The sequence below is a fragment of the Rhyacophila brunnea genome, unplaced genomic scaffold, assembly GCF_057557595.1.
Source record: "Rhyacophila brunnea isolate RB1 unplaced genomic scaffold, BYU_Rbru_1.0 scaffold_10, whole genome shotgun sequence".
Lineage (NCBI taxonomy): Eukaryota > Metazoa > Arthropoda > Insecta > Trichoptera > Rhyacophilidae > Rhyacophila > Rhyacophila brunnea.
The window spans coordinates 5,309,399-5,322,718 of NW_028232752.1; the positions used below are offsets into that span (position 1 = coordinate 5,309,399).

The 13,320-nt window shown below is 36.0% G+C and overlaps 1 protein-coding gene across 1 annotated transcript in view; it reads right to left on the reverse strand.

Annotated features, from left to right (window-relative positions):
• The window catches only part of slo (calcium-activated potassium channel slo), a 238,817-nt gene that overhangs the window by 56,263 nt on the left and 169,234 nt on the right, over nt 1-13,320 (reverse strand). The window contains exons 7-9 of the mRNA XM_085949993.1: nt 12,601-12,692; nt 7,572-7,682; nt 3,509-3,614 (exon numbers count right to left, since the gene is read on the reverse strand). Of these exons, the coding sequence (XP_085806119.1) occupies nt 3,509-3,614; nt 7,572-7,682; nt 12,601-12,692 (309 nt within the window). The remainder of the gene's footprint in view (nt 1-3,508; nt 3,615-7,571; nt 7,683-12,600; nt 12,693-13,320) is intronic.

Genomic DNA, 13,320 nt, shown 5'->3' on the forward strand with positions numbered 1-13,320 from the left:
AAATCATAAGGTGGTAAAGCCATGGGTCCCAGGATCGAATCCTGGGTCTGGCAAGTTCACATATTGTTTTTCAATTTGTGTGTGTGTCAGGGTATGGATCTAATAGGTTGAGCAAGTGGCTGACATTCATTTCTCGTAAATAACAAAAATCTGTCAATACAAACCTCCACTCTGTGGAGGCCCATATGATCCTATCAGGATCGGACATGGTCAAAAAAAAAAAAAAATTATAAAATATGTTTATCACTTGATATTTACCATATTATATAAAAATTAGTTTACGACACAAGTTTTGTTCACTAGGTAAACTTGCATACCGAAATATTTACATTTGAAGGGCAGGCGGAAAGAAAGGTCATTGTCCACAAAAATCGCAAAATGAGTTAACTCATTTAGTGCTGACAACGCGAATGGCGCGTTTGCATTAGTTGGCCATTAGATATAATTAATATGATATTTAAATATGGTAATTAAATATTAATTAACAGGTCAGCAGTGATTGTGTTAATGATGCCATCATGTGGAGAATTTTGTAAGCTATTAGATGGCATACTTAGAAAAAAGAATAAAATCATTGTCCACACACTAAATTCAAAATAAAGATCTTTGTTAGAAGCATTTTTCTTTCCAAACCATATTTTTAACTAGAGTAAATTGTGATTGTAATTAACATTAAACTGACATGTAAGATGACTCTTAAAGTTTTTTCACTTTATCAAAAAACTGAATTAATGTGACAATGATCTTTCTTTCCGTCTACCCTTCATTTAAGTTTATTTAGTGTTATATCAATATAGTCAATAATGCCAAACCAGGGTTGAAAAAGACCTATGTAAATTCCAAGATATGATTGAAATAAATCAAAAATTATGATCACCAAATGAGAGTTTAGCTAATGCTGATTTTATCTTTGATTAAAAAAATATACCTTTTAACCGGTTATATGCCGGGAGTTTTAGTATGGCCGTGCATGAAGGGCCGCGATTTTCTTTTAAAAAATAAAACCTAATAAATATATATTTTTTGGCGATAAATTAATAGTATATCATATAGATTTACCAAATAAATGCACTATTTGTCATCTGCTTCGCCATTTATTAAAAAAATCAAAACCAAATATTTTACAAAACGTCAGGGTTGTCACAAAACTTACACACGATTATAAAACTATCATAAAAGAAATAAACTATAAAATCACAATATTCCAGTATTCCACCCGTGAAACAAAGTTTGGTTAGCAATGCAAATATCACGAGACAACTGACTGATATTGTCAACACGTGTGTGTCAACCCTGCTGAGCGACACATATCGGTAACGAGATGAAGCTATTTTAAAACACTGATTTTAAAACAAAAAAAAAGTTGTGCAAATACGAAAACATTACACCATGATTCCATGACATGTTGCTGTGTATACCATATGTTTGAATTATTAAAATAATTGTCATTGGATAGTAAAAATAGGTGTCAAAGTGGACCGTATATATACGGTCATTTGCTATGGTCGGCACTGCGCTCACGGAATTGTAGACCGTATATATACGGTCGTGGCATCTAACCGGTTAATTAAATTATGTTTATTTGCACACTTCATAATTGTGTCACAAGATGTCTCCAGTATCTTTTATACCCAACCTTACAATAGAATAATGCATAGAATGAAAATGATAATATCTCTCCTGTAGCATTTTAATTTTCATCAAATTAAAGGAGCTTCATATAAAATTATCACATTCCTGGCAAGCAAAAATGGTGCTTAACCATGTTGTCATAGACATCATATTAATTAACCATGCTACACAGAATCTGAGAACTGGGAGTAACAAATATACCAATTTACAGACAAGAGCCTCCATAACAATGTTGTAATTGTTAATAATATAATAATATCTAGCGGGATACATTGACGAGCAAATAAGTCAGTAAGGAAAGTCAAGATAAGACAGTTAGGCAATATAATATAATAATAATAATAATAATTGAAGTTGTTAAGTATAAAATAATCATAGACAGCTCATAGAAAAATATCAACACCACATTCCTAAGATATAACTGAGTAAGCCAGATATTCGGTAATTAGCGTATTCTGATAGATAACTGTTCGGGTAATTCAGGCCGCATCGTACAACAGGAAGCTTTTATGTATGAGGAATATACAATAACGCCAGTGATAGTCTAGTAAACGAATAAATGATACATTCTATTTGATTCAGCTTTCACTTGGGAAAAATCCATTTCACAAAAGTGAAATAATTCTTTGGAAAAAGAGATATTCTGAAATATTAGGGAATAAACATGACACAGTGGTTCAGAAATTATGATACATGGTACGCAACAATAATCATAGGTAATCATTTAAGACACTTATTATTTCATAGGCAAGTCCGGTATATGATGGCAAGAAGAATAATTTAAGGCTTTTTCACAGGCACCCAGTGGAAAAACTGCGTCAGCGTTGGGAAAAGAATGTCATAGAATTTCATTTGCATGTAGAGCACTGGATTGCCTAGAAACCTATGGAAGGCATCAAGACTCTATTACAACATCCTTTTCTCTTAGAGAATTATGATACAATTTATTACATGCATGAAATACAGTATAATATCGTCGTCGGTGTTTTGTAAAAAGGGCGAATCAACCATTTTGGCGAAATCGAGATTTTAATGAAAATACAATATGTACCCCATTAGCTTTGTTGTGTGAAAACGGCGAATTTGTATCTCCACAGGAAAGTACTTAAAAACGATAATCGATTAAAATTAAATTAATTGAAATTACGAAATAAAAAGCAAATGTGACATATTAGGCCTTTTAAAATATTATATAATAATACCTATTATGACAGTATTCTTTCTCAGCTTTATTATAAACTTGTTAGATATTTATAATCATCTACAGGTAATAAACAAATAAATGTCAAAAGTTGGCATATTGAATTTTTTAATAAAGCTATTCGGCGGATAGAGTTGCCATTGTATCTTTTTTGTTCTGTGGAAAATCTTTACTCATTTACGCATGATACAAAAATTTAATTATTATTTAAGTAATTAAAGCTACAAAAAAAGGTTGGAATATTATGGAATATTCCCAGAAAAAAAGCACTGCCAGTGTGTCTTATTTATAGAATTTTGCTTGAAGCGCACGCCTAAAAAACTATCACCGGTATTATCATAAGGAGGCAAATTGTAAGATTAAGAATGTAATTTTGTTTAAATCGTAAAAGTGACGATTCTCTTGAATATTAAAAGCCAATATTACGGACAAATATAGTGAACGTCTTATAGAGTCAGTTTTGGTTCCATAAGGAGATACTCGATTAAAAATTTGCAGGAATATGAAGTATAAGGAGTGGTCTTATACGGAGTTGGACGAGACCTGTCAGAACATTGTTGCACACACAGTAAATACAAACACAACCACACAAAAGATTATAGTATTCGTACTCGACACCGCCCATTACAACAATCACAATATGGCGACATGTCTCCGTGGGGAGTTGCCACTGACCTTGACCCTCTGCAGGTCGATGGGGTTCATGATGGTCCCCTGGAAGAATTCCACCGTGGTGAAGTGTCTCTTGAACAGTCCCTCCAGCTCCAAATCTGGCGGTTTCCTGCCATCACATCACCATTAACATCCACTACAAAGCCGTCAACTAACATTACGAAGGCTACGTACAAAAAGAATAAACGTCATGAAATGTCATATGAGAATGGAGAGAAATTGTTAATAGAAAAATTTCCATCCATTCCAAGCTCTTTACTGCAATAAATCAATCCGTTTTGGAATGATTTGTAAATCCAGACTAACTAAAGTTTGCAAAAAGAACATTTCAAGTGTGAAATTTATATCACATTATATTCCGGGCTAGTGTTGATTAAAGTTTGCAATTCTGGACATGAATTTTAATTCCAGGATAAATATTCCCAATCCCGATACCAGTACCGGAATCCCGAGATTGGTCCAATTGTTTTTTTGCCATATACCATGAAGACAATCTTCAAGATTCTAGCATTCTTATTACTTCAAAAAAATATGTATAAGTTATTTAAAATAAAAAAAATGGCAGGTTTTATGAAGTTTCTTATTAATTTTACCATAAATAATGAAAATATGAAAGAATTAAATGACTCTTGTCTATTAATATATTGATATTTTCAGAAATCAAGAATAAAATTTCGACTTCTTTAGCTCACAAAAATGGGAAATTATATGAAAGCAAATCTCAAAATTACATTTTTAATTCCACGATTTCGGCATCAACATATCGAACGAGACATGGAATTGCAAACCTTACTGTTAATACGGTAACCACGGTGATAAAATCAAAAATTGTTTATTGATACATCACCAATGTTACTGATAAACTTGAGAATATCAAATGATCACAATTAATGTATGCGGCAATTGTGTTACAAGAGAATTAATTCGTAACTGATATTCGTGGTTTTATCGTCAATTTCATGTCATCTATCTCTTTTTGCAAACCTTCGATATTTTTTTTTACAAACGTTCCCTATTATCTTTGGTCTACAATCTACGGCGGTTGGCTGACTATTGCGATGGCTCTCTTCATCTGCGGTGGCGGCTTGGCAAAACGAAAAGTGATTTCAAATTTACCATGCATACATGACATTTGCAGAATCTATTTGAGTAAATACAGAAAATATATCTTTAGAAAACACACACTCAAAGTGAACATATTTTGTGACAGTTTTGAAGCGCAAAACGAAAAATCGAGTGACATACAAACCGGGCAATGACTTCTGAAATTTAGCTTGAATATAGTAATTAATACCTTGGAAAAATTATTGGCGTCCTCTAATTTGAATTCAGGAATAACATACATTTGTATATTCTGCATTATTTTCAACACAAAAGATGTTATGATCAAGTCTATCATATATCACACATAAAAGAAAAATGATAGAATCACCATTTTGACTTTTTTTTGATATTATCATTGTATGTTTATAAAATATCAAATCCAGATTCTTTGTTAGTTAAATAGAATTAAACCAGAGGTTGATTGCAGTCATTTATATTCATCAACTGCCTTTTTGACATTAAAGACTATTTCGCTATTCGTTTTTCCGAGTAGTGAATTTTTTTTGTTGCAATTATTTCAAAATTGCAGAATATGGAGGTTACCGAATATGACACCATTAGCGTCATCCCATCTTGTTTTATGAATTTTTACTGCAGGATGTCGATAATCATTCAATGGTAATATTATAATACTACATAGTTAAGATTTGAATTCCTCTTACATTAAAAAAATTGAATAATGACTGCCGTGGAGAGGTTTGAATCCCACATCTGGCAAATTTAAATACTGTTATTTAAAAACGGGGAGCAAGAACCCAATGAGTTCTTTGAATAGCTAAAAACCATTCTTTACAAAACAAATTTACTAATATTCATTTATCTTAAAAAAGCCAAGTTAAAACAGATTAAGTGCATTAAAATTGTGTTAAAAAAGGAGGACAGTTAATTATTACGTATTATTGAAGAAATTTTTCAGTGATCATTGCTTATTTCATACGTTCTACGTTTCAAGTTTTTCGGTGGTGGAAGAAAACGTAAAATTTAAATATAAATATTTGTACAAAAAAAATTCAACCCTTGACCTGTGTTTTCTAAAATACTAAATGGATTCAAAATGTACAAAGCCAAAATGTACTTTTGCTCAAAGAAGACAGTAATTTTAAAATGTACGAAATATAGATTTCAATCCTACAAAAGTGAATTTTTAAACAATAATAATTATATATATATACACATAGAATAATAAAAATAAAGTAACAAATCGAAAAATAGTGTTTTGAAAGGACTGCCGTGCTAATGTCTTTTCGCGGCATGTGGCAACGCCTAACCTTGACTCGTTCAAGGTCCACCGCGTTCATCATGGTACCCTGAAAAAACTCCACAGTGGTGTAGTGGCGCTTCAGTAAGCCCTCCAGCTCTAAGTCCGGCTCTTTCCTGAAATGTCATCACGCCACTTCAATCCCGCTGCCTCAAACCAATTTTTTGGCTACCAATGATTTATATTATTTTCCAAAAAAATTTCGACTGCATAATATATTAATATAAAGTAAAGGTAATTGTCGAAATCAGTCTAGATTCGTCCAAATTATATCCAATGGAATATCTCAAAAATGCATGCTGGGCATTACAGTCACACGCCATCTCTGTGGTAAGTAGCGATACTCTGTTTATACAAACGGTATGAATTATTTTCTTAGAAAATAAAGTTATGATTTAGCCAAGTTCTTTACTCTTTAAACATTTCATAAGTACTTTTCTAAAATCCCGGTTTGATTTAGACTTTGGGGGCTAAAATTAAGTAAGTTACGACCTGGAACCGTGGCAAATAATATTATGTATAAATTGATATGGCACTATTTATTTTAATTGTACAATTTTATTTCCTCAGTTATTGCACCTTTTTGATATTTCATATTTGGAATACTCTCATTAGCCATATAATTAATTATTTTAGGCTATAAAACAGCCAGGTAGAAAATCCAATATTGTTCTAAATTTGAAATTCTATAATTTAATGAGACAAATATTTATGGTTGTACAACCAGTGAGCATACATTCAGCCACATATGATTTTATTTTAAGTAATATCATGCTATTCTATATTTCAAATTTTATCTTTTTATTGTAATCGAAATGATGTACCTACCTATAACCTATTGTGCATACTCAATAGCCATGCCATAATGTTATATTTTAATGATAACCAATTAGACAACTTATTTTTATTATCACATTTGAATGCATTTACAGAAAAAATAAAGCATGGCTGTGTTGGTAAAATGCACAGATATTAACATCATTAAGTTGGCATTTCCGATTTCCTAATGTAAGCAATGGCTGCCTCTTTTTTTATGAGACTTGCTTAGTCATGTAGGTACTATTTTAAAGAATTTTTCATCTAAATAATAATGTCAAAGTGTTGTATTATCGGCTGCTTATCTATTCATCATGACGAATTGTCTTTTTATAGAGGCAAATAAATGTCATACTATAAGTGTGAAGTTCTCTTAAATGACCCTGCAATGCAAAGTCACTTGTGGCTAACCTAATAAGTAGACCAATGGTGCTTTTTATGCTTCATTTTCATCTTCGGTTTTATTCAACATCTTAGGCACTGTTCAGACACGGTGGTTTGCATCCGCGCGGAGTCAATTTGTACTAGCTTCTATATCCGCTAAAAAAATGGATCCTGCACGGAATCCGAAAGCTAGTATAAATTGGTTAAAACCACGCGGCCCAATCCGCGCGCCGTGACTTAGAATTCAAAATAGTTAGTTACAGTAAAAACAAAACAATGATTCGGTTGGTCGACGGTGTGCGTGCAGATGGCGAGCCGTACTAAATACCTGGCAGCCAATGAGCGCGTATTCGTACGCATACAATCCACAAACTGAATCATTGTTTTGTTTTTATTGTACATATCTTTAATTAAAACGAGATTTTACAATGTATGTACCTATTTGTCACATAGATGGTAAATGTTGGTAATGCTTAGTGAATTTTTTGTAAGTAAATTATTTACCTGTGTAGAAATACAACTTCAACGTCGACATCCTCTCTGTCTTCGTGTAGAAAGTCTTTCAAAAAATGACTGACCGACTCGTATGTGATGTGTCCGCACACCACAATATGCCTGTCAAACATTGTCAAAAGTGTATCAGTTTCACATAAAAAACGTACGAATAACAGTTTTACTCCGGTGTCATCAGATGTGTATACTTCCGTTATTCAATAATACAAACATGCTTTCATATTATAACAACGAAATCTAGAGATAGTGTTGAAGGCGTGAAATTTGAATAGTTTTTAAGAAATTTTTGTGCTCCATTTTTACCATATAGGCAAATTTCAATAAGAATAAAAAAAAAAATGTAGGCATAGATAATAATAACATTATTATCTCAAATAACTGTCGGTTGTTTATCATCGGTTATTATGTTAATTATCTATCATTTGAGAACATTTATATTTGAAAAATTAACTGCAATATTTCTTTAAAAATGTCACAGAAGAATCGGGCATATTTTGTGATACGCTGCGATAAAAAAAAGGAAGAACATTCTTATTGTACTGAAGTGAGAGACAGATGATTGCTAAATTTGACATTTTTTTATGACAGAAACGAAATGAATATTAACTTTAAAGTATGCACAATCGGGTAAGTTTTGATGATTTTTTTTTTTATTAGTAACAGGTAAGCAAAGTGCATGAGAAAGGTAAAAACATAAAAGGTGTCAAAAAGCCTTTGTTGCAATATATATAAATAAAAATATACAAAATAGGCCCAGACCGAACAAGCTCTGTAATTTAAGTCAAATGTTAAATCAATGATCTTCACTGATGTCAAAATGAACCAATCGGGTAGGTATACTTAAGCGGGACAAATTTTTACTGTAAAGTCAGCCTATTTTTAAATAAATCGTTAAAAATTAAATAATAATAAAGAAACATTGCAAATTGTCGTCGGCTATTATTGTTTTAAAAAGGAGCAGAAATACATTACAGGTTAATTCAAATGAGAAGAATGGTAAGTATAATATTAATTTCAAAATGAAGCAGTGCACAAAGTTATTTTGAGGTTAGTTCAGCACCAAAACTTTTCATTGGCATTTGCACGAAATAATAAGATGCTCTCAAATGATGACAGAATGTTTTAGAAGTCTTCAACACTGATAATAATAATGACAAATTCATAAAAAAAAAACACACAACATAACAATGCTTATCAACGTTGCAAGTTACATTAAAAATGCGGTAATTTTGTCTATGGTATTAATTCTTTCACGGTTAGGAAGAAAGAGGAAGTTAACTTTTTGTTTATTCGATAGAAAATTAAAAGCAGCGTAAAAGACAATTAATTATTTATTATTTGTAATAAATTTATTGAAGCTTGGTTAGGAAACTGCTCAAGAGTTCTGTCAATTCTCTCAAAATATATTCCATTCTAATTAAGTGTTGCACTAGCGCTGGCGCAGGGTTGTCGCAGTTGTAGAAGATATTACAACATGAATATAGTAAAGTGCAATGTTGATAATGACCGTCTAAGTATTCTATGTAAGTAAGTACATATTATGTAACAAAAAGGGATAAAGTATTCTAAGTACACGATTATCTAGAGTGACTTGTGATACTATGTTATTAAAAAAAAGGTGGGTCGGTACTACCAAGTGGGGGCGTGCACATGGCTGCCATGCATCTATCAGCAGGCTAGAAAAAAGGACTACATTTAACCGGTGCAATAGACGTTGTTCTACACTTACATGGTACTAAGAATGAGGTGAAGGTTTCAACAACCTTCGGATGGAAAATACTTGAGTTGATCATGAATTTGGGAATGGCGGATGTCGGGAGGTACCTGGGTACGACCGGACACAATCCATCGCACATCTCCAAATCTATAGACAACGCAATGAACCTACGACTTAGATCTATTTGTATGTATTTCGGTGTACAGGTTTATAAGAATTAAGTAAGATTAAAGTATCTACAGCCGAAATCGCTAGCTGCTATTGATTTAATAAAATATATCATGTCCTAAATGCACACAGCCTTGCCACGCTCTATTTAATCTGTTGATGGCGATTACGAGACTATTGAGTGGTGATTCATTGTCTTTTCATCTGATTACAACAGGATCATAAGGTGACATTGGAAGGATACAAAATACACGTGCAGGTTCGACAGACAATCTCTTTACATTTACGTCAGACTACGGACACGTCACACCGGTCTCAAAGGTGACTAAATGTTCAAATTTAAAATCACAATCCAAACGTTCTGAAATTGAAATGATAACCTATGAAAATTGCCAAAAAAAAAACTACAAAATTACACTAGAAGAACGTCGTTCATTCGTTCATAATTTACACCGACAGATCATTCCAAATGTACAACATTCCTCTGAAATACACTAATAATTATCACCTAAACGGGTACAACCACAACACTAATCTTCCAATGAGACACCATTTACGAACATTTAAAATATCCGAATGACAATCGTCACTTTCGGAGGGAAAAGGATCGATTCCTCTTTCGTAAAACGAGTGTCGACAATGAAGCGTGCTAGGAAGACACAGAGAGAGAAAGAGACAGATCAGAAGAGGAGGAAGGATGATAGCTGTCACAACACGAAACACAAACAGTGGTCAAACATTATCGCGGAGGGCCGCGGTCCGGGAGGGGCTCACCTGCGTCCCCGTTCGTTCTTCAGCGTGCCGCCATACTTGGGCCTAGTCCCGATCAAGTCAATTATCTCTGGGATACAACTGGCAAATATCGCCTACACGCCGACAGACAAACAAGACATACACATTTGACGGACTGCCGACGTGCGCCTCACCTATCCGGCCCCGGGCGGGGCCGGCCAGGGGGGCGTCGCACTCCGGGAGGGGAGGGGGAGGGAAGAAGTCAACCGGCAACAGAAATAAGGACACAAAAATATATACAAAATCAAGGCGCGTCCGGAAAACGGGTACAAACAAAATAAACCGTCGACTGACTGTCTGACCTTCCTCAAAATTATCATAATGTCTCCTCAAAACGAAACGGGGTCACTCTCTCGCCGTTCTCTCTCACGAGCGACTGTCGGGTGCCTCCGAGGAGGTCGTGTGAAAGTGATCGCGCGGAGCCCTACAGAAAGTTACCGCGCCCGCGAACGCGCTGTCGCCAATGGCCGAGACGAGGGGAGAGAGAGAGAGAGAGAGAGAGAGAGGCGGCACTGGCTGTGTGTGTTTCTTGGGACATGGTGGTGCTGGAACTAGCGCTACAGCGTGGCGGCAAGGCGTCGTGTGCAAGCAAAACATATCAAACGAACGGCAGAACCGCAACAACACTACTCATTTACAACATTACATTATCCGATTTGAATGGAACTTCGGAAACTATGGAGAGAAACCTCGGCGAGGGCGTCGGCCGAGACGGATGCGATATGCGAAAGAGGGGCCACGCGCCACCCCCCGCCGCGAGGAGCCACGGAGGGAGGGGCGCGCGGCCGCGGGGAGATCTAGTCCTTACTTAGCATGCGCCATGGCACCAAGAAACCAACACTAGTAAAAAGGTAATATGAGTAACTGCAAAAACAAACTCCGCATTCAAATCGATCAACTCTCGTTATGGTGCGTTTGAGAAAATTAGAACAGAACCAAAGGAAGATTCGATCGAGCGGGCGGGGCGGGCGCGGCGACGCGAGGGACCGCGGGGGCGGGCTCCGTCGGGTCGACGCGCCACGCCCCGGCGGAAGCGTTAGTTGCGTCAGGCGCGAGGCGCGAGGCGTGAGCGGCGATGGCATGGCGATGGCCGATGGCGGTACCTGCGGCGGACGTCCTTGGAGTACTTCCCGCCGTACTTGTTGCGTTGCGCCGCCAGCTCCGTGATCTCGGGGATCCAGCTGGCGAACACAGCCTATTGACACGCACACGCACCCACTTACACTCGCTTGCTGGCTGGCTAGCTGGCTAGCTGTCGGCTCCGCTGCCCGCCCGCGCGTGCCTACTCGCCCGCAGCTGACGCGCGTGATGATACGCATAGCGGATGACCGGGAGAGACCGCAGATGGAATGGACTCGGGCGGTGCGCGACGCGAGACACGATACCGCCCGACGGAGAATTCTACGCGCGTCCGAATACTATGCTGTCGGTCAAAACTGGCTTAGCATTCTACTCTACAAGGCTGTGTGGCGACGAGCATGATACGTTTGGCTGCAGTGAGTCATCGTAGGTTCTTACGTTGTGAGCGAAATGAGGATGTTTTGATGTGTCCAAAGAATATTAATATCTCGCCATTCCAAAAAATATATCGGAAGGGGATCTTTTGGATAGAACGCCGAAGGGGCGTCGGGGAACGGTCGGATCAAATCAAAAGTGCGGAGGTCTAACGTGCCGATCGGACATAGCAGATCTGTGCGCGCCGTCAGAGGGATGTGAGTACAACAAAATTATATCGACAACTACTCGACCGATACTGTCGCATGCCATACATACAAACCAAAAATCAACATAAAATATTATTATATTTCAAAACTAAACTACACAATACGGGGAGAGAGTCTATTGGTTCTATAATTATACTGCTTCAAGTTTCTCCCCGCTCTTGTTATTCAACTGAAAAGTCTATGTTTACAAATAAGCACAAATAAAACTATCGATATGAGAATTAATCAGAAAATGGGAGAAAATAGAGGATAACTGATAGAGCACCCGCACCGGTGTCGTATGACCAGCGATGTCATATGACACCGTGTCGTACGGGCGAGTAGAGAACACAAGACATCTGACGTCACTGACGCTGACGGTTGATCAGCAAATAAAATTCTGAGATTGCATACGGTAAACTGGGCAATGTCTCGTAACGATGAAAATAACGCCAGTGCGCATTTCAAACGCAAAGACTGCTTTATATTTACGATAGACAAAACAATAATGCGTTTTTAAGAGAAATGAAAGACTTCTCTGAATGAATTTGCGTTAGAAACCGCATCGGTGACATTTTCAAAGGAAGCATTGCCCCGTTTTCCGTTTGCAGATAATATTTTCAGATCAACTCTTGAATACCTCTTTCCATGTTCACGCTTCAGCTCGCCACTGTACTTGGACCTACTTCCTACCAGCTCTATAATCTCGGGGATGCTACTGGCAAACATTGCCTGCAATAGACAATGGTGTTAACATACGTATGTTTTAAAAAAAATGTTCATCGCCCCGACCCGATAATACGGGTCGAAGTCTAATTGCAAAATACAATTGAATTCATTAGTGTTTGATTTAAATTTAAGGTGAGCGATGTACATTTTTTTTCTTTCGTATCACCCTAGGATGGTTGAGGGTCGACATACGATTGGATACCTCAGTTTACTGAACAATCGACGCTACACACTAAAAATATTAGTTATCACAACCAACTTGAAGGAATAAATAGTCTACTGGGATAGATTATAACATTCATGTAATAATATTATATAATATATATAGATATATGTATTTAATATAAATATAAATAATATATATAAGCAAAAGCAAGCAATAGACACAGCCGGATATATTTTTCTTTTCATTTTTTTTTTTTTATTGTTTAAAAGAAAGCATGCAAAAATCAAAAATAATATAAAAACAAAAATTATTGTCAAAACAAAAAAAAATGGATTCAAAGTGTAAGGAATGAGATGGCCTAATAGTTGACGTTGCACTGATTGATGTATTTCCTGATGTGTGATATATTATAAGATGTATATAATTTGTGATTTTTGAATAATTTTGTGGTGATAAATTCTGTCC